The sequence below is a fragment of the Cheilinus undulatus genome, linkage group 20 (assembly GCF_018320785.1).
Source record: "Cheilinus undulatus linkage group 20, ASM1832078v1, whole genome shotgun sequence".
In the NCBI taxonomy this organism is placed as follows: domain Eukaryota; kingdom Metazoa; phylum Chordata; class Actinopteri; order Labriformes; family Labridae; genus Cheilinus; species Cheilinus undulatus.
This window is the reverse complement of record NC_054884.1, coordinates 22548122-22569492: the sequence shown is the minus strand read 5'-3', so window position 1 is coordinate 22569492 and position 21371 is coordinate 22548122. Positions and strand designations below refer to the sequence as shown.

At 38.3% G+C, this 21371-nt stretch overlaps 1 protein-coding gene across 1 annotated transcript; it reads right to left on the bottom strand.

Annotated features, from left to right (window-relative positions):
• Positions 1-14076: 14076 nt before the first annotated feature.
• On the bottom strand, positions 14077-17903 carry LOC121528873 (probable phosphatase phospho1). Its single transcript, XM_041816512.1, has 2 exons — positions 17823-17903; positions 14077-14889 (listed from the first exon to the last, which is right to left on the bottom strand). Exon 2 carries the CDS (start codon positions 14851-14853, stop codon positions 14077-14079), a length of 777 nt encoding a protein of 258 aa, XP_041672446.1. The 5' UTR covers positions 14854-14889; positions 17823-17903.
• Positions 17904-21371: the final 3468 nt, after the last annotated feature.

Here is a 21371-nt window from a genome sequence, read left to right as displayed (position 1 = left end):
CACAACTAGGGGGGGCCCATTAACTGTTTTGTTTTTCAGGGGCCCAGCCAACTCTGTGGGCAGGCCTGCCTGAACCTAGTAACTGGTTGTGCCACCCTTGGTGGCAAGGACTGCACGTATGCATTTGCAGTAACTGGCAATAAGACTTTCACCTCACTGTGAAGGAATTTTGTCCCACTCTTCGTCGCAGAATTGTTTTAATTCAGAAACACTGAAGGGTTTTTGAGTATGAACAGCCTGTGTAAGGTCATGCTACACCGTTTTAATTGGACTGAAGTCCAGACTTTCACTAGACCACTCCTCAACCTTCGTTTTTTTAAGTAATTTAAAGGTGGACTTGCTGGTGTGTTTCAGGTCATTGTTTTGCTGCAAGTGTGCTTGAGCTTGAGGTCTGATGGCCGGACACTCTTCTTCGGGATTGTCTGGTAGAAAGCAGAATTCTTGGTTCCATCAGTTACTGCAGGAAATAGACTGTTAGCACGATGATGATTTTTATGAAATGCAGAGTTAGTTTTGTGTCAGATGTAGCGCCTTTCAAAAGTACCACAGAATATTTTCCCACAAGTCTTAGGCATCACTAGATTGTCTTTTTTTTTTTTTGGCAAATGTGAGACGAGACTTTGTGTTCTTTTTTGGTCATCAGTGGTTTTGGCCATTGAACTCTCCTATGGATGCCATTTTTGCCCGGTCTCTTTGTTATTGCTGAATCATGAACTCTGATCTTAACTGAGTGAGGCCTGTAGGTCTTTAGATGTTGTTCTGGGTTCTTTCGTGACCTCAAAAGACCTTACGGGAAACCCCTGTCCTCAACAGCAGCATCCAAGCCCCCCCCCCCCCCCCAAAGATGTCTTTTTATCAATCGAATTATAATTAAGTAGATCCTATATACATTTCTTTTCGCTGTATGTCAGTCTTAAAATGAATGAAACGAGTTTCAGGTACGCTGCTCCTGCAGCCTGGAATCTTCTACAGGAGACTTTATGCCTCCTTTAATCTTTTTAAAGGTAGATTGAAGGCATTGGAGGATGATGTATGAAGTTGTAGATGTTTAGACTGACTAGTTTCTGATCTGTGACTCAGGGTTTGGTACCTCTGAGATTATAATTGCTTTGTTTTTTTGGCCAGGACGCTCTTATAAATGAGGTTTTAATCTCAACTAGTTTGTTCCCTGGTTAAAGTCAAAAAAATAAATGCATGATTATTAAATGACAAATAAGGACCTTAAATCAAGTAATCAGACAATTTAAGTCAACAATGACCGGGGATGGTTAACACTAGCTTTTATTTCATGTAGCAGAGCATGACAAAAAAGGGTTGTCAGTCATATCAATACAACTACACCCTTTTGGATTGACTGCTAAGATTCATTACAAAGCCTTTCCTAGTTTCCTACAGGTCTGAGAAGAAAGACTTGGTCATGAGTCAGGGCTTTAAAAAAAAAGGGCAAAGACCAAAGTTGTAACACAACACATTTATTTTCCTCTGTTGTCGTAAGACGGAGCCTGAGACTGAACAGACGCCAACAGTTCGTTTCATCTTCTTCCATCAGCCTTTGGATACACATCATGTATTCTGCTATCAAGTCCTCAACAAAGGGGCACTCCATGAATATTAAAACATAAAGGTCAGTTTACTTGTCATGGAGAGCAGAGCTTAGCCTGCAAAAACAGCTGTATAATATCATCTGTGATTCTGCTGGGAGCTCAAGTCCAAGAAAAGTTACCCTGCACCAACAGATCAGCCTGGGAACAAACGGCAGATTTCAGGTTTTAAGATGAGGATGGTTATATATGCTACACGTTTTCAATAAAATATGCTCTCTAGTTGTATGGAAGGACTTGGGGTGTTTCGACAAACACCACTGAGACTTTTTTATTTGGACTCATTTTTGGACCATTTTTTTTTAAAGTAGCATAGAAACATTGCAAACTATTCATCCAGAGACCTGGATTAACACATAGAAATAACCATATACTTTCTCTCATATATTTCCTCATTCTGTTTATCATGGTCAACCTGAAATTTTGCATGGTATGTTTCACCAGGTAGTTATCAATATCCTCATCTGACACCTACTCTATGCAACAGGCCTTAAACATAATCATGTGGAAGGTCAGTGTTGTTACTCATCTCATTTGCTTTCTCATGTTATATACAGACATCAGTATGAATTTCAGATTGTGTCACTACCAGCTGAAAACTTGTCACAGGACATTTAAGTGTGTACTTTTTTACTACACACTGTAAACCTTGATAAGTTTATAGTACTCAAAATACTATTGTTATTCAGCTCACTATCCATGCTACACTGAAGTTTACAGGCAGACTTACTCTAACTGAGTGGATAACTTCACTCATGGTGCAGAAGTGTCTAATGCCCAAGGGCATTCTGGGAAAACTCTGCAGATTAAGGGCTGATTGTCAAATAATGCTAGTGCAATGACAAGTAATAGTTACAGTGATCAAGTACTGATTACTTAAAACTAAAAAAAAATGTCCCATCAAATAAAAAAATAGCCATTTTGGATTTTTAAGCTAACAACTCAATTGTTTAAAAGCTTTCACTGTTCAGTCTTACAGTGTATTACTGCATGTTGCAAGTCGTTTAACTGTGTGCTCTCATTTTACTGATATTTCAGAAGAGTTCTCAATTTGTCACCATATAAATATAGCTAGCCTTAATTAATGCTGATTGGTCTGGCAGGATTTGTTGCCTTTGCAAGGTTAGTAAGGCTAGGCACATCTGATAGAGTTGCCAGATGAAAACTCCATTGTCTCCATTGTCATCGCAGTCTTTGACAATCTGGGAGCATCTGTCCTGCGAGTGGGTGTGGCTTAGGCACTGTCACTTTTTCCTAGAGCAGACATTACTTCTTCATTTGAATAAACTTTGCAATTTTTTTAATTACTAACATTTTGCACTGTTTCGTAACACAGTCTTCCCTTGTAAGTTAAGCTTGTGATACACATTTGTTTTATTTGCGTTACATACATTTGAGATATTTCTGTGGAGTATCCCTTAGCACGTGCACAGCCTGCCACAGCTGCCACTGCTTTGGTAGATCACTTATAAACACACAGTATCTTCTAACAATACAGCAAGGCATGTTTCATGATATTAAACATCCTCAAGGACCTGCAGATACAATTCAAACATTGTTCCTCCCGTCGCTGATGACTTAAGCGATGGAAACTTAACTTTATCTCCACTGTTTATCTCAAGGACATAGACAAACATCCACTCCAGCATCCCACACATCTCTCTCCTTTCCATCTCCGTTTGTTGCTAACTGACTGTTTCTCTCTGGGAGGGCCGCCGCTCAGAGCTATTTGCCTGACTTTCAGTTGGCATTGTATTCTTAAACTATCAGCAGAAGAATCAAACACAGAGGAGGGAAGAGACTTTCAACCCTAATCTGCCTGATAGCGTTTTGGCATAGGAAGTCCACATCCTAATTCAGAGCGACCTCTTACAAGGCTGTGGTTCCTTAACTGCGTTATCTTTCACCTCAGAGGGAGTAATTGAATGGAGAAAAATCAATGAGGGTATCCATAAAAGCAATCATCGTAGAGCCCTGCCAATCTAAAGCATTTTAACAGTTGAGTGTCTTCTGTTATTGGTGGAGGGGAAGGCTGTATCAACTGGAATGTGGATATTGACAGGGTCGTACAACAGGAGGCGGCGAGGCTGTCATCAACAAGTTTGAGATCCTCAAATACGATTTGTCATCATTCTCAGCAGATGGACGTTAATTGGATTTTCTGTCCATTCACTTACCTCTGGAGGTCATTGAGAATTGGGTTGGACATCAAGTTATCTTTTGCCTATTAATCGTAACAGACACAGCATGTTCTCTTTGCCTAACAATGTCAGTGTCAATATGACCTAAATTGAAGGATCAATTCCGGTTGGACCGATTGAGCTGAGAGCTGCAAAACATCGGAGCAACAGAGAGAAATACCGAAGTCAAAGTGGAAGGATAAGGCGACAGAAAAGAAAAGTAAATGCAGGCTACAAAGTGCAACCGTGTGGTCAGCTCTTTGCTGGTGATGTTGTCATTAGGGGTCTTGAACTGACAACTAGGAATATAATGGCAGACATAACAATGACACAAAATCACCCAGGGGATAAAGTGACAGAAGAAATCAGAGAGATGAAATCAGACGAGGAGAGAGAACAATGATGGAGAGATTAGCTGGAAAGATGGGCACATGACATGACTACATCTGAACTGACAGAAGTCAAACTAGAGATGATTTGGATCAGGATGGAGGGAGAGATTAAACAGGTTAAATGAAGGGGTATGGATATAACAGGAATGTGCAATGATTAGCTCTCTTACATACAAGTAGGAGAGCTGAATCAACGAACTACTTAGCTGACTTCAGCAGCGTCTCACTCACAAATTGTAACATGGAGAATGCACAAACACAACATGTCATCTCCAACATCACGGCCTTAAGCCTTTACTGTCATATTGTCTGAGAGATGTTTCATGATGTCATATCAGTTGTTGGTCATGCAGAAGAAAGCCCATGTCTGCGGCTGTATGCTGGGCCTATTAATGAACACAACTCCTCCGTTAGTCTGAATGCTTGGTATTTTAGCAGAATAAACACATTTCTGTGACTGCACAGGGCACTTCTAAGCAGTTTTCATAGAGATGTGTTACCTTGATGCCATCTTCTGGTCAAGACGTGTCAACAAAAGTTTAAAAGAATGTGCTAAAAGGGTGAATCACTAGCCTTTGTGTCACAGACTTTTGAAACAAAGCTTGCAACACTTGTCTCAGATGTGAGATGAATAGTCATGAGCAGTTTATTTTAGGATTTCTTTAGAAATCTCAGGAAATTAAAGTATGGTGTTATGTAAATTGGGTTGTCCTTTGTATTTACAATAACAAAATATGTAGTTCATGCTGCATTTATATGATAAAAATGCCTAAGATTTATTAAAAGATGTTTTTTGTCTACACTACACTGGATGTCAGTGTAATTTGAGTGAAGTATTAATCCCCTTGGATGTTTTACCCTTTGATTGATGTTATGAATCAGTCTTTCAATGTTACTGGCTTTTTGACCATAACTGTCAAATATGTGACTGCATTAATATTCAGCCCCTTTAAAGTCAACAGAGGTCCAGCCAAATGGTGATAGTAGTCTCACAATTAGTGAATGGGGATCACTTGAATGTGTTGCAATTGATTTTAGTATAAGATACGTGTTTGATTATTATTTTTTTAAGATTTATTTTGGGGCCTTTTCATGCCTTTATTAGATAGAGGAAGGACAGTGGATAGACTCTGAAACAGGCAAGAGAGTGGGGAGAGACGTGTGGTAAGGGGCCACAGGTCGGATTCGAACCTGGGCTGCCTGCCTACATGGGTAGCACCTTAAACCACTTGACCATTTGTGCCCCAAGACACCTGTTTATTGGAAGGTCCAAATCACTGGTTAATCTGTATTCCTGGCTACCATTACCCCATGATGACAAAAGAACACTCCAAGCAATTCAGAGAAAAGGTTATTGAAAAGTATAAGTAAGGTATGAATGCAAAAACATTTCCAAGGCACTGAACATCCCCGAAGTTCAGTCCAGTTCAGAACTGAAGAAGCCTTTTAGAGAAGAGGCAAAATGTCTTCAAGAATTTGTAACCAGTCCAGTTGCCACTTGATCAGCGTTGGATCTTTGATCTGAAGAGACCAAAATGGTGCTTTTTGGCCATCAGACAAGACACTATGTTTGATGGACACCGAATACTGCATATCACCACAAACACATCATCCCCACTGTGAAGTACGGTAGGGGCAGCATCGTGCTGTGGGCATGCTTCTTGGTAGCCAGCCTTGAAAGGCTTGTAAAGGTAGAAGGTAAAATGAAGGTGGCAAAATATAGAAAAATCCTGGGAGACATTTTTTTTCAGTCCGCATGAGAACCACGGCTTTGGGAAAGTTTTTTTTACAACAAGACAATGACCCAAAGCATAGCAGAAATGATTTACAGACAACAACGTAAATGTTCTGGAGTGGACGAGTCAAAGCCCAGACCTCAATCCAGTAGAGAATTTGTGGCTGGACTTGAAAAGGGCTCTTCACGCTGAGTCCTTGTGCAACCTGACAGAGCTTGAGCAGGTTTGTAAAGAAGAATGGAGTGAAATTGCAGTGTTCAGATGTGCAAGTCTAATTGAGACCTATCCACACAGATTGCAACCAAATGGCCATCCACCAAATGCTGACTTGTAGGGGGTGAATACTTATGCAGTCTCTTATTTTACCTAACACATCTTATATTGACAGCATCAGCCCAACCTTGGGTTGACATTGAAAGCTGAAGTTGTACGGTTAACTACTCATGTTGGAGTGACATCAATCACAAATACTGGAAAGACATTAACTCATACAACTGAAATCTGGCTGACTTGAAAAACCATCAGTCTCTGATGTTGAACAGATGTTGAACAGATGTGGTTTAAAATAAAGATCAGGTCAAATTCAATATTTGATTGAAGCCAACCAGTTCCACTGGGCAGATGTTCCATTTTTGTTGTATAAAAAAAAAACAGGATGTCAATAAACCTGATATTATGCTTATGCCAAAGGTGGTTCTGATGTCACCAGATATTGGGTTAATACAAACAATGTTGGGCTGATGTCAACAGTGGATGCCAGGATAATCCAGAAACAGATTTTCAGTTGATGTCAAATCCAGCTGATGATGTTAAAGCCCAACATTACTTTTGACATTGACCACTTAACATTGGGCTGTCATGAACCACCAGCATTGGACAGATCATGAGCCTTGATTTGAGGTCATAATCAGGTTAAAGACAGAGCTAGATGTTAGGTTAATGTCATTGTAATTTGATCAATATATTGGATTGGCAAAAACACCAACAGTAGATAGAAATTCCATCCTCAATGGAGATTACTGACAGATTTATGTCAATACTCTATACTGGGTTAGTGTCAGCCACCACTGTTGAATGGAGGCAAACCACTGTGTCACACAGACTAACAGCCAACTTTAGGTTGATGTCAATAATTAACTCTGGGCTGACTTCAACCACCAACGATGGACAGATTTTGAGTCTTGAATGGAATTTATATTTGAGTAAAAGTCAGAACTAGATGCTCAGTAGAGTTTAAAACCTGATGATGGGTGACCTCAAGCGAATGAGCATAGTATTTTCAGTTTGTTCTGTCGATAACAACATGAATTTACCAAATACAAACATTAGTTGACTTGATGTCATTTGTGGAAAAAAGACTAAAATATTTAGAGAAATGTATAAAGTGTATGAATAAGTGCTTACTGTTTCCAAGTGGCTTTTTTGTTTTTGCATTTTAGTATAACATGTCTCTTGGTTAAGCAGGATTTGACTGTGAAGATTTCTCAAATTATTTCTTAATTCAGAGCAAGAACTAAAGATGCACTAAGGAAGTTGAGAGCAGCTATCATGTGTCTTCATGCAAACATGGGTAATGGTATGCACAAGAACTTTTATCCTTGCACTTGGGGTGTCCTACAATGTGACATCCCAAGCTTCAGATGTGCCCAAACCTACTCTCTTGAGGGTGTTTCACAGAAGTGCCATGGATGTTCACAAGGTCATTCCTTTTCCCTCATACAAACTGCCTTGAAGAAGTTGGCAGAGCATTTGTACAACTGGAACAAAAGAAATAATCTGGCAATGCTGAAGGGGCTTTAGATGGTTGTCACAAAAGGGTCAATCCAAATTCAACCAGGCAGATGAATTTAAGCCCACGCCACTTGTTCCCATTCAACTCCAAGAGGTTGGTTACTCCCCTGGAAATATTTATATACACAACACCTGTTTTACTGTAAGATAGCATTTCAGTAAAGAATGGCAAAGCATTCCAACCTAAAACAGCCTGTTCCATCAAAGTTTATTTAGGGTTTTACAGAGACTCTAGTACTATTTCATGTATATGTATTACACAGGTCCTGAATAGTACAATTAATATTTCTCCAATTTGCCCTTTTGTCTTCACTTTGTCCTTTGGCTGGCTAAAGTCCTGCAAGTTGTGAAAGTGGTTCATGATGACACTCTTTACTCGGGGTCTCTTGTGTCCTCCTTTCTCCGCTCCTGCCCCCGCTACTAATTCAACATGGCACCTACTTTGAGGGGATGAATTGTATCATGAGATGCTTCTTCTCCCTGTCCCTTCTCCTTAATCACTCCCTCTCTGTTTTCCTAATTTCTTTGACACTTTCTTGACATTGTCAATCCCAAAACCAGTGACTTAAGAACCAACATAGCAGTATAACTTCATTCATTTGTCCTAAAATATCAAGCACCATCTGGTTCTACTCAGACTTAATCAGGCTTTTCAATGAAGTTGAAATAAACAAAATTGACCCAACTTCTTTCAAGAAAAACATTGACCTGTTCACAGTTAACAATGGTAAAACCAGAGTGCAGTATTTACAGTTTGGTTCATCTACATAAACCTGATAGAAACTTGGGATTAGCTACATGAATTACTTAGTGAGTTTCGGTCCTTGTAAATACCTCCTTCATAATCAAGATCTTACTTAATGACTTGTACACCTTGATATTTATGTAAATGACTCAGGATTATTTCCCAGGAAAATCTAAATGTCTATGTTTGTGCTCCTTCAGGCTCAGATAGCCTCTGTTAGCTACAGGGTCTTCCAACACAAATTACTCAAAAAAGATCTAAGCACTGACTCTGGAAAAAAATTTAACGTCTGGTTATTTACTCCATAGAGCAGACTGTTGTATGTTTCTTTAGCTTTGCTAGCATGCAAATGTCGCTATATGCTCTCTTAAGAAGATAAAATAAGATATCATGCCTATTTCGCAGGTAAATAACATGTAAATATATGAAAAAAAAAATAGTATACTATGCTTTTTACTGGATAACAATATGAAGGAGCCAATCCAAGATATTCATGACACAGCTTTTTTTTAAGCTAGCTGGCTAATCTTAAAGACCCTGTAAAGTGAAAATTAATGTGTATTTAGGTTTGTTGTATGACAGGTCCCTGTTATGAACCCCTAAATCAAATTTCAGTCAACTAAAACATCTCTCATATCTCAAGTTTATGAAATTAAGCTTCAAAATCATTAAAAATGAGGTAGTAAAATCTGCAGGATTGTGTGGGCGTGTCAGTATAAGTCGAAGTCGAATAAGTCGAAGCCACGCCCACTCAGGGTTAATAGCGTGGTGCAGTCTTGACGTAATTTTGTAGGCAAACCCGGAAGTTGGCGTCGCAGCCTGTGGGATTTTCCAATGGGGTTTTTGATTATTGCTGAAAATAAGATCTGTGTCCAATAAAAGTTTATGAAACTTACACGTTTTGTTCATAAAGATAATCTTCATAAACTGAGAGTTTTGAGTGTGCCAGTATACTGTTTTTGAGTATACTTCTTTGTTTGAAAGCACACATGCCCACTTATGCAATCAAAATGTTGACAATGTGGAGTTTGAGATACACTGACTTGTCTCAAACTAACCTTAGCTCAACCTGGAAACACCAAAAGAGGCAGAGCTGAGGCAGGTATCAGACCTCCTGACAAAAAGCTAGACTGTTCTGTTTTGTAGTTGCATCATATTTGCCCCTTATTATGATCTATTATCATTTTTTAGACCAGAAGGGACAAGTAATAATCTACTATTCCAAACAAAATCATTTGTTGAACCAGGCTGTATACAAGTTTTTTTCTACTTATGCATTGGCTTCATTTTTAAAACACAGAGGTTTCTGTTTGGCCAAATTAAAGTAACGAAATCCCTGAAATTCATGATGGCTATAATACACATCCAGTGTGTTTAACACCAATGGCTTTAGGATTGTTTCATTGGCCAGTATACTGACTGAGGCTACACTTTAATGCAGTAACACAAGATCAATATCACAAAACTATTTTATCTTTCACAAATTATCATTGAAGTGACACTATCTGTGTAGTTTATATAACTAGTAAATAAAAGAAACAGACGAATCAGAAAATGGCTTTATATTCCTTTCATATGGATGTATTACATGCATAATGTGATGATTAGAGGAAAACACACCTACAGTCTGATATAGCACACACCAAAAAAGAGAAAAAACATAAAAGTCAAGCAATAACACATCAATTTATTGGTTGTTATGATAGCATAACACTATTTCTGTATTTAAAAAACACTTTAGCTTTGTGATCTGTAGTCAGTTATCTTCCCTGAAAATGTCAGAAGTCAAGTTCTTCATTGTAGTGAATCTTTAATCTCTTTTACATCATACTGAGAATACATTATTGATTATTGCACAAAACTCCATGGTAGTTTTACAGGTACGCACACAGGTTAAAGAAAATTTAAATACCCCTACTGCTACTGTAAGAATGTGTAAAGCTAGGCTTGAAATCACAAACTGATCAGATTTTGTTCATAAATAATTTCAGAGTCAAACTTCAGCACGGATTTCAACTCATTTCAGTCATAAAATGAACATTTTGTTCCGAGAGCAGCGTAACGGTATGCTTTAGAAATAAATACATGAAACTAGTCTGTTAACACTTTTTTGTGTGTCCCTGAGAAAATTAAAACACTAGTGTAGGAAATTTACAGCACTTCTATTATGATCATATTCTTTATTAAGGCTACCAGATTTTCATCAGTACTTATTACTTATGTTTAACTGCTATTCAAACGCATTTGAACTTCATCATGTTCAACGTCATGTCTTGAAAAACATGTACATTATATCAATATGGAGTGAAATATATGAAATACAAAACACTCACACAACTTTTTGCCTAATGTAAAAGACATGGAGCAATATATGTGTGTTATATAATATGTGATACATTTTAAATGAAAGATTGAAAAAGAAAATAAAGTATACATGCCCTGTTTGTATCAAAATGTAGACAATTGTTGGGTGCCTGAACCAGAAAGACCTTAACGATAAAGAACATAATACTCTATGATGTCCTGCTTTCATAAAAATATGCTGTAAATGTCCCTGTAAAACACTTCCTCCAGTCCCTGTCACAAATTTACTGAGGCAAAATGAGGTTACATGTTGAGTTATTAATGCAAATGTTCCAATAAGATGGAAACCATAATAATTCATTCATAACACTGTAGTTTATGGCGGTACATTCAAACATAATTCATTACTGGTATTGTTTCATACAGGTAGTATAAAGAGTGCCAGCTGATGACTATACAACTAGAATTAAAAATCTACGAGTACAGCTTCTGTCATTGTTTCAGACTCACAACCTATAATGTTGAGCCAAAGTGCAGGCGTATGGCTTTCCCTTTGGATCTCATGCTGGTGTAGATTACTGTTGTATAATTAAGATTAGCTATCAGTGAGTGGTGGGTGAAGGGCAGAGCACAGGTAATGTGAACGACTCTGTTACTTTATCCCTTCTCTATGGTGCCCTTGTCCCAACCCGACACGACACATGTGGTCTTTTGTTCCAGGCAGCGCTCAACCATTTGATCCTACTTGTGTGCATCACGGAGGCTTTGAACGCAGTGTTTTTAAAAAGAAGGTGGTCAACATATAGACCCCAAAGAGGGGAATGGCTAATAAACATTGCACAGAGATGTCAACATTAGTGAGAATTTCATATGTACATTTCATTCATATTGCTGAGCATGTTGTGTTGAGCCGCCATTTGATTATTTGCTCCCAAGCACAGTATACTCACCTTTGGTACAGATTCTAAGCTTTCTGAACCAATTTGAAACATTGCATCATCAATTTTGTGGTGCATATGTCCATTCTTGATCATAATAAGCATACGCACACAAACATAACTGTAAGTGGGTCTCATACTAGGCTAGCGAAAAGGAAAAAAAATTAAAAATTTTGTGACATATGCTAATAATCTGCAGGCTTGCTGTGGTACTACCAGTCCACATCTTCATATGTTACAGCACTTATAAAAAAGTATTCATCTGCTCTGATCTTTTATTGATTATATAAATCAATCATGGTCAATATGATTTAGCTTTTTGACCAAAACAATTTCAAAAAAAGTCAAATCTCAAAGTGAAAACAGATTTCGACAAAGTAATGTCAAAATATGTAAGATAAAATAAGGGCCTACATAAATATAAACCCCCTTCATGTCAGTTTTTAGTAGATGCACCTTTGGCTGCAATCACAGCTTTGAGTCTGTGGCAGGCTTGAACATCTGGACACTGCAATTTCACTCCATTCTTCGATAAAACTGCCCAACCTCTGTCAGGTTGCAATGGGATAAGGCGTGAACAGCCCTGTACAAGTCCAGCCACAAATTTTCCATTGGACAGATGTCTGGGCTTTGACTCTGCCACTCCTGAACATTCACCTTGTTGTCTCTAAACTGTTTCTGTGTAGCTTTGGCTGTATGCTTCAGGTCAGCGTCTTAAAGAAAATATTCTCCCAGGCCGTATTTCTCTTTCAGACTGAATATGATTGTCCTCCAGGTTGTCCTATATTTTGCAGCGTTCATTTTACCCTCTACTTTTACAAGCCTTCCAGGCCTGCCAAGAAGCATCCCCACAGCATGATGCTGCCACCACCATGCTTCACAGTGAGGATGTGCAGTGTTTATTGCCAACCAAACATAGCATCTTGTCTGATGGCCAAAAAGCACCATTTTGGTCTCATCAGACCAAAGATCTCTCTTCCAGTTGACCATGGAGTCTCCCACATGCCTTTAAGCAAACTCTAGATGTGACTTAATCAGTTTTCTTCAACAGTGGCTTTCTCTTTGCCATTTTGCTTAGACTAGTGAAGAACCCAGGCAACAGCTTTTGTATGCAGTCTCCCCTACCTCAGCTTGTAACTCCTTCTGAGTACTCACAGCTGTCTTGGTGGCCTCTCTCACTATTCTCCTTCTCTCATGGTCACCCAGTCTGTGAGGTTGGCCTGATCTAGGCAGATTTACACATGTGCCATATTCCCTCCATTTCTTGATGATGCATTTAACTGAACTCGGGGATATTCAGTGCCTTGGAATTTTTCTATCCATCCCATGACTTATACTTTTAAAAAACCTTTTCTCTGAGTTGCTTGGAGTGTTCTTTTGTCTTCACTGTGTAATGGTTGCTAGGAATACTGATTAACCAGTGACTGGACCATCCAGACACAGGTTTCTTTAATGCTATCACCACTTAAGACAAATTCACTGCACTCAGGTGATCCAGATTTCACTAATTGACGACTAGCCCACATTGGCTGGACCTCTGTTGAATTAGGTCAGTCACTTTAAACGTGGTGGATTTTTATGCAGTCACTTATTTTACATTACATATTTTTGTCTAATGGAAATGACTTTGTAGAAATCTGTTTTCACTTTGCCATTAAAGAGGGTTTTTTTTGGTCAAAAACGCAAAATTATATTGACTTTTATTGATTTGTAAAATCAATAAAAGGGTAAAACAAGGGGGTGAATACTTTTTTATAGCCACTTTAAATATGCAGACGCCTATCTCAGTCTGTTATCCACCTATTAGAGCCACTTTATTTGACATGCTTTTTGTTTAATCCTTGTTCTTTCTATCTATTAAAAACAAAACACAGTTGTTGTAAAAGGGAACGTTCACAGTGTATGAATTTACAGGGGTTAGGTAATGGACTATTTCTGAGCTGGATGTAGTGACCCTCTGGAATCCACATTGCTCCTGCCCAAAGGATAGGGATATAACTCCTCATTTAACATAAACTTTTATACTGATTAAAGCATTCAAAGTGCTTGCAGGCTTATTCTGCCAAGTGAATGCCCTGATTTTCAGTGTTTAGGCTTAGCTAAGTGAACCCACTGCTCGCCTCAGCTGCTAAAACATCACAGTGGCAATGATTTTCCACCAGCTTCTCCACAAGAATAAGAATTAGCATTTTCCTAAGGTTAAGAATTATTCATTTAAACAGGTGACTTCAGTAGATGGACACCATTGTTTTAGGGTTTACCAGGTGTTACCTGTGTAAACTTAAACCTATCTTGCCCTTTGCAGGGACTGGGGTTAGTGCGTGTTTGATACATTTGCTCCACTCTTAACTCTTCCATATGCACAAACACACATTATAACAACCTCATCTCATCTCTCCTCCATTATTTTCTTCAGGCAGTCGACAATATCCTCGCCGCTGACCCAAGGAACCATGTTAGCTTTAAACTTAGCTGCCTGGGACTGCTGCATCTCCAGCAGCAGCTTGTGCATGGGGAAGTCTCTCCTAGGGAATGCTGTGTCCTGGGGCCCCAGAGCCAGAGAGGGACAAATGTCATTGGCCCCATCTCCGATATAGAAAACTCTCTGAAAAGGTGCACCACCCCGCTCCTTTTGCCGCTTTGCCAGGTACTCACGAAGGATCACCTGCTTGCACATGTTATCAGGACAACCGGAGCAGGAGTGGGAGTGAAACGGGAGCAGCACAAGTTGGCCTTTTGCATCAAAACTGGCGGGGTTTGTAAAAATCTTCCGGAAAAGGTTGCGCACCCCAGCCTGCTCCAACCATGTCTCGATGAAGAACATGTTAGCATCAGAGACCACCACCAGCTCGTAGTCTTGCTGGTGACTCTGCAAATACTGCAACAGGTTAAGGAGACCAGGCGTGGGTGGGATCTTCTCCACCGCTGAATGGATCGAGCCCTTTGACACGCCTTGCTCGGCCATGTAAGCCAAGACCTTCTGCATGTGCTCGTTGTAATGCCCCTCTCTGTAGCTGTTCTTCAGCCAATCAGGAAGCTGTTTGCTGGGTAGAGCTCGCACCACGGCATCGTCGCTGCTCTCGTTGATGATGGTCTCATCAAAGTCAAACAACACCAGAAAGCGCTGATCCTGTGGCGCCGCATGGGTGAGATTTGGAGCTGACATCTTTGGTGTGTGAAGGAAACGGTGCTTGTTCTGTCACTGAGAAAGAAAATAGATGATGTGAAATTATGAACAGTTTCTTTGATAAATGATTCTGCTTTATTAAATCCTCCATTCACTTTGACAGAGTTTTATAAACTAGACCAGACCATAGATCAAACTACATATAAACATATGCAGAGCCTTAATTAGGCTTTTAGTTGCAAGGGAAATGTATGTTTACAAGAGGGAAGGGGGAGGGGTAGTTATAACAAACAGGATGTTTAAGAAACAACAAATTACCAACTCTTATTTACAGGAAATATCAAACTGTTTCATTTGGAAACACTGCAGCAGTCTCTAATATGCTACACAAACTCTGACGTTTCCTAATCTGGTGGCCACTCACACATTCCTTTATTCCTTCCTGTTTGAGTGGAAACCTACTTGGATAGTTACTCACACATGCCACATTTTTAACCTGGGCCAACTCTTTATTTACATAGCAGATATATTTGTAACACAAAGCCTCAACTGTCAGAGGCATGTGGTGTAACTTTAGAGCACAAGAAGTGTTATGTCACAGCATACCTTTACCATAAGTGGAACAAAAAGGCTTATGCATGGCAATGACACACAAGCCGTGTGACATTAAGAGTAAAAAAAAGACTTTAATGCGTAACAATTACCATTACTGTGTTCAGTACATTAATTTATTCAGTTAATCTTTCTACATCAATTTTCTACTGAACCAAACATGAGATGATCTATGGCTAATTTTTCTCCACTATATTTATATAACATGAAGGTCAACTAAACAGCCAAATCACACAATATATCATCTAAAGTTCAAGTTAAGACAACAACCTTTGCCTTCCATTCATAGAATGTGATTGAAATTCAATGAAACTAGAGCTACAAAAAAGAAAACCAAGAAACAAACGTTTCTATAATCCCCTAATCCAGTGATAGCTAGTGTGCTAGCTGTAGCCAAAGCTAATATGTCGATTTTCCCACTGTTTCCTGCCACTGAAAGATAAATCTTTATGGTCCAACATCTAAGTAAGTGAGTTTTTTCCCCTCATTTTTTAGTCTATAAATTAAGGCAGCCATGACAGCATAAGAAAAAATAAATAAACAGAGAAGCTAGTGCTTTTAAAGGTCACTAGCCTAGCTTATTTGTGGAGCAGCTTTGATGCTTGTTTTAAAGCGGCTGTGAGAAGTCATTAGTTTGTTATGAAACACACTGATAGAAAGCCTCTTTATGACCTACAGGAAGTTAAAAATACCACAATAGAAAAGACTGATTTTTTTATATGCCAAATGTAATGTGAACATGGAAAAATTCAAGTTTTGTTCATTGTTTGTTGTAGCTTTTTTCAACTGCCAGTGGGTTCAAGTCAGCTTAAACTCAAGTAAAAAAAAAAAGTCATGGCAATTTTTTTGTTCGCCATGGAACAGGAAGTTCTTTTAATAGTCTTAAAACACTCATAGAGCCGTGAATCTTACATTTCTGAATGTGAAAAAGGAAAGGATTGATATCAATTTTAGAAAATTCCCGCAAAATCCAAGGGATTCCTCTTGAAAAACCTTCAGATGGGGTTCATCTGATCCAAATATAAGTAATTCACAGTTCATAGAGAGCTGAAAATTTAACTCATTGTAAAACAATAAATCTGGCTGTGTGAACAATGCTTCTATGTTATTTATAATTTCCTCAGTGCTGTTTTGACATATTTTAATCCACTGCTAAGATTCATGGCTCTACCAGTGTTGACTCTGGAAAAACTACTTCCTGTTTCATGGCGAGCAAAAATTTGCCATGACTACAAACTTGAGCTGACTTGAACCAACAGTCAATGACTTTAAACATTTACACGTCCATATTACATTTGTGGGAAATGATGATCATTTTTAGTGTCCCAAAAGGAAAATACATCCTATAAATGTATAAATGAATTTCCTTATTACATTTGCACTAAGCACCTGATATTACATTTTTGGGAAATCTATTGTGGGAAATTTGCTTTAAAAGCTGCAAATCTGAGGGCAATTATTATGTTTGTAGGTGTAACAAAGCACCCACATAAACATTTAGCATTTACATTTTAATTTCAAAACAGAGGGAAATGAGAGATTTTTCTATTTTTTTTTTTTTTTAAATACTACTTATACATTTCCAGGATAATATCTGCAAAGATAAAGATGCACTGCTTCGTCAAGAAGCAACAAAAATTCTTGAAGGAGCTTTAGACATATATTTACATAATTTATTCTTAATTTTTGTTTTAAACGAGAGAAGTTCAAACTTCCAGAAAAAAAGAGTGTTTTGTTTGGGGGGAGCTGCAGAATTATGTTTAAAGGTCACGAGCAAAAGCACCCATGACAAGTTTTTTAATCAATGATCTTGCACAACCTTAAAGCAACATTGTAGCAAAGGTTACTGGGTTAATGTCTTAACCTAATAATAGCCTAAAAGAGTAAACCTAAAGTCAAATGATACAGATTAAAGAGACCTACGTTGGGCCATCTACAGTGAATGCATTCATGTAATGCAGTTTTCTGAGTTTGCAGGGAGCTTCTTGAATGCATACATGCTATTTTAGCCATGTCTACTTCACGGTGCAATAACATGATAGGCTGCTTTCGTGCTCAGTGAATTAAACGTCCTGTAACCTGCAGGTTGGCTGCACCAGTGCGTTGTGCCAAGTGAGCGCACGCCTGCTCTTCCTCAGCAGCTACATTATTTATAGTGCATGTATTTACAAACCGAGCAATCTAATTATAACCTCGCAGCGCTATTTGTGTGAGAGAAAGGTTACCACTCAAAGTCATAAGCTGCGGCTCAGTCAGGAGTCATTAAGCTGACCGGGTCTGTGGTCGCATCGTGCTGCACACATCTAGAGGCAGATTTTAGCAGAAAAATTACACAAAAATAGAAAAAACGACGGACAAACAAAACATTAGCATGCAAATCAGAAAATAAGGCCTACCGGCGATGGGGACATGAGCGGGGATGGAATGCGAGGTGCCCGGCTCCGGCGACCGCATCCCAGTGACGCGGCAAGATTTTTTAAAGGAGACTCCCTCCGCAGCACAGAGGTATTCCCTTTTTAAGCCATGACGTCAAGTCAGCCAGCGTGAATCATGGGGCATCCGACGTGACCTTTCAAATTAAAAGTCACAGAGGTTACATTCTTTCCCTACATTCAAAGACTTTTTCGCCTAATTTCAAAGGAAATTGTTGTCAATATTTTACACAGTTTTTATATATTCACAAATGTTGGTGCAAACATTATTACTTTTCATCTCATTTTGTAAATGTAAGCATATCATTTCTTTTTGTACATTTTGTTGTATGTTGGTATTTTGAGCTGCTGTAATAAACCAAATTTGTCTTAATAGGGAACAATCAATGATTTATCTTAAATTTTCTTTTCTTATCTTCACTCATTTTACAAACAGTTGGTATGTGGATATGTTTTTAATTATGATTAGTAGCATATGAGTGATATAAGAAAATATATTTTACTTAGATTGGCATATATACCAATCTTCAGTAAAAACAAATGCAACATTATCCTATGCTCAATGGACCAGTCCAGTTCTTCCACACTTATTCATCAAACCGTGTCTTTATATTCTTTGCTATGTGCACCAGAGCACAGTCCTGTTGGAATAGAAAAACTGTTGCCACAAAGTTGGAAGCATAGCATTGTCCAAAATGTTTTGATATGCAGAAACATTAAGATTTTATACACACATTTGCTTATTTATGGTTGGTTTCACTTTTGATTGGTAGACGTAGCAATGTCTTCACTTAAGAATGAAATTTCATGCCTTTTTTTTTTTATTGTTTTATGTGCACATGTTTTTTTCTTCATATGTGGCAACACATTTTCACTCATGATTGGTTTAAGAAAGCTTAATTAGATATTGATTAATATATGTGGCAATATGTTTTTACTAAGTTTACAATTACTGATAATTGGTGTGAAGTAATATATTTTTGGTTATCGTAGGTTTGTGTGCACATTTTATTAGTTAAAGTGCAAATGATTTACCTTTGGTGAGAATACGCAAACATACGTTGATGTGTACACAGTTGATATACTGAGACACATCTTATACCTTCATAGAGAAAAGTTTTATTCTATCTCAAAAACTTCTTTTTAGGTGAGTTGAACATATCCTACAGTATTATTAGTGTTTACTTATTTGACCATTTAACAATAAGTGGGCTTTCAAAAAGTTTCCAAAAAGAAATTCACATTTTGATTCGTCTGACCACAGAACAGTTTTCCATGTTGCCTCAGTCCATTTTAAATGATCCTTGGCCCAGAGAAGATGACAGTGTTTCTGGATTGTGCTTTGCATGATACAGCTTTAACTTGCATTTGTGGATGTGTTGACAGACAGTGATTTCTGGAACTATTCCTGAGCCCATGCAGTGATTTCCAGAACAGAATCATGCCTGTTTTTAATGCAGTGCTGCCTAAGGGTCGAAAGATTATTAGCATCCAATGTTGACCTTCGGCCTTGTCCCTTGCATACAAAGATTTCTACAGATTCTCTGACTCCTTTGATGATATTATGCACTGTAGATGGTGGGCTATTCAAAGTCTTCACAATTTTACATCACAGAACCTTTTTCTAAAACTGTTCTACAATTTTTCGACTCGGTTTTTCACAGATTGGTGAACCTCTGTCCATCTTTACTTCTGAGAGACTCTGCCTCTCTAAAATGCTCCTTTTATAACCCTGCCCCTACTATTTTGAGATGTGTTGCAGCCATCAAATGTAAAATTAGCTAATATTTTTCACAGAATGGCAGAAAGTCTCAGTTTCAACATCTGATATGTTGGTTATGATCCATTGAGAATAAAAGATGGCTTTGTGAGATTTGCAAATCATTGCATTGTTTTTAATTTACATTTAACACAGCACCCCAACTTTTTTGGAATTGTGCATTCCCTTCAAATACAGACACTGAAAAAAGGCACAATGTTGTCATTTCAACCTCTCCTGACTTCTAAACACCACTCTGTCCATATGTTGCACTCAGTATGCCATCATTATGTGATAATGAAAATTGTGTCATGGGATAATTAGCACTAAAGTTTGTGTTGTATGAAGTCACTGAACACATTTATAACCTGGTATCACAAGAGATGTCTTTTTTGTTAAATGATTCTTATTTATTTCCTTTTGGTGTATTATAAGGGAAACTCAACAGTATTCTACACAATGAGTACACATGTACTGTAGGCACTGGGAGCAACCATTAATATTTTTAGACCACCAACTGGGACTCTTCCCAGTGAGCCTGGGACCTTCCCTGTTGTGCTGTGCTCCTGATCCAGTTGAATGGATACTTTTATTGCGTTTACATGTTGTCACCTGAACTTTTAACCTTAGTCACACTTTCAGACAACGTGGATCTGTAATTTGAACTGTAGATCTATTGTTTGTTTTAGTGAATTAGGCCACAATTTACACAGAAAGCTTCTAAGACCTCCAGCATCGCCCTCTACACAGATAGTCCACAAAAGAGAAGGAAGAGTGGACCTTTTCCCCCATTATACCCAAAAATATAAAACCTACAACATTTTCAGTAAAGCCAAGGTAATGTAACTTTCTTTGTAAGAGGACTTAGTTTCATATTCATGGTTTGCGTTGCTGTGCTAATAAGACAAACAATTACAAGTCAACCTCCTCTAAAATTAGTTTCCAGTATCACTTGTTGTCCACCCATGTTCACTGGTAATATCTTACTGTTCAACACTATTTAAACCAAGTGTACACACGGGACCACCATGTGAGTAGCTGAATTTGAAGTAAACCTTCGGTACGTCTACGCCTTCAGTCCTCCAAGTGTTTTAAACATTTTTATCAGCTGTGCAAGCATTCACTGATTATTTCAGCCCCATATAAGGGTGCATACTCAGATACTGTAAAGTATGTATCAAGAGTAGGGCACATAGTGGTTTTAAAATCCCACATCAGTCATCCTGAATCATGAGATGGTCATGGGAAACTTCCTCATAAGGTCTGGTTTCTTAAACAGACACACTTCAGCAGAAAAAAACAGACATGCTGGATAAAAAGCAGCTCTATAATGCACTGTTTAATGTTTGGGGTATTAAAATCACTGCTGATATGTTTGATGCAGGAGTCCTACTTCAATTATCCCAGTCCAGTTTTGTTCCTTGATTGTGAATTCTTTCTATCTTCTTCTTTTCTTAAAGTCTTAACTGTCATGTGAAAGCCAATGCCATGTTTTTTCATATAGGTTAAATAGCATGCAAGCATTAGTTTGTGCAACAGCTGTGCTGTGAATGATGTGATTTTTTGAGGTCAAGCACTGTGACCTCAAATCTTGTGAGCACAATACTTGATAAATGTGTTGATGTTTCTTTCCCTCAAATTGGTATTTAACTCCAGGATGAATTGTTTAGATTTTGGAGAATAAGGCCATTATATACACACTATCTGATTTGCAACTTTCCAGTACTAGACTGTTGGGGAAACTGAGAATTGCA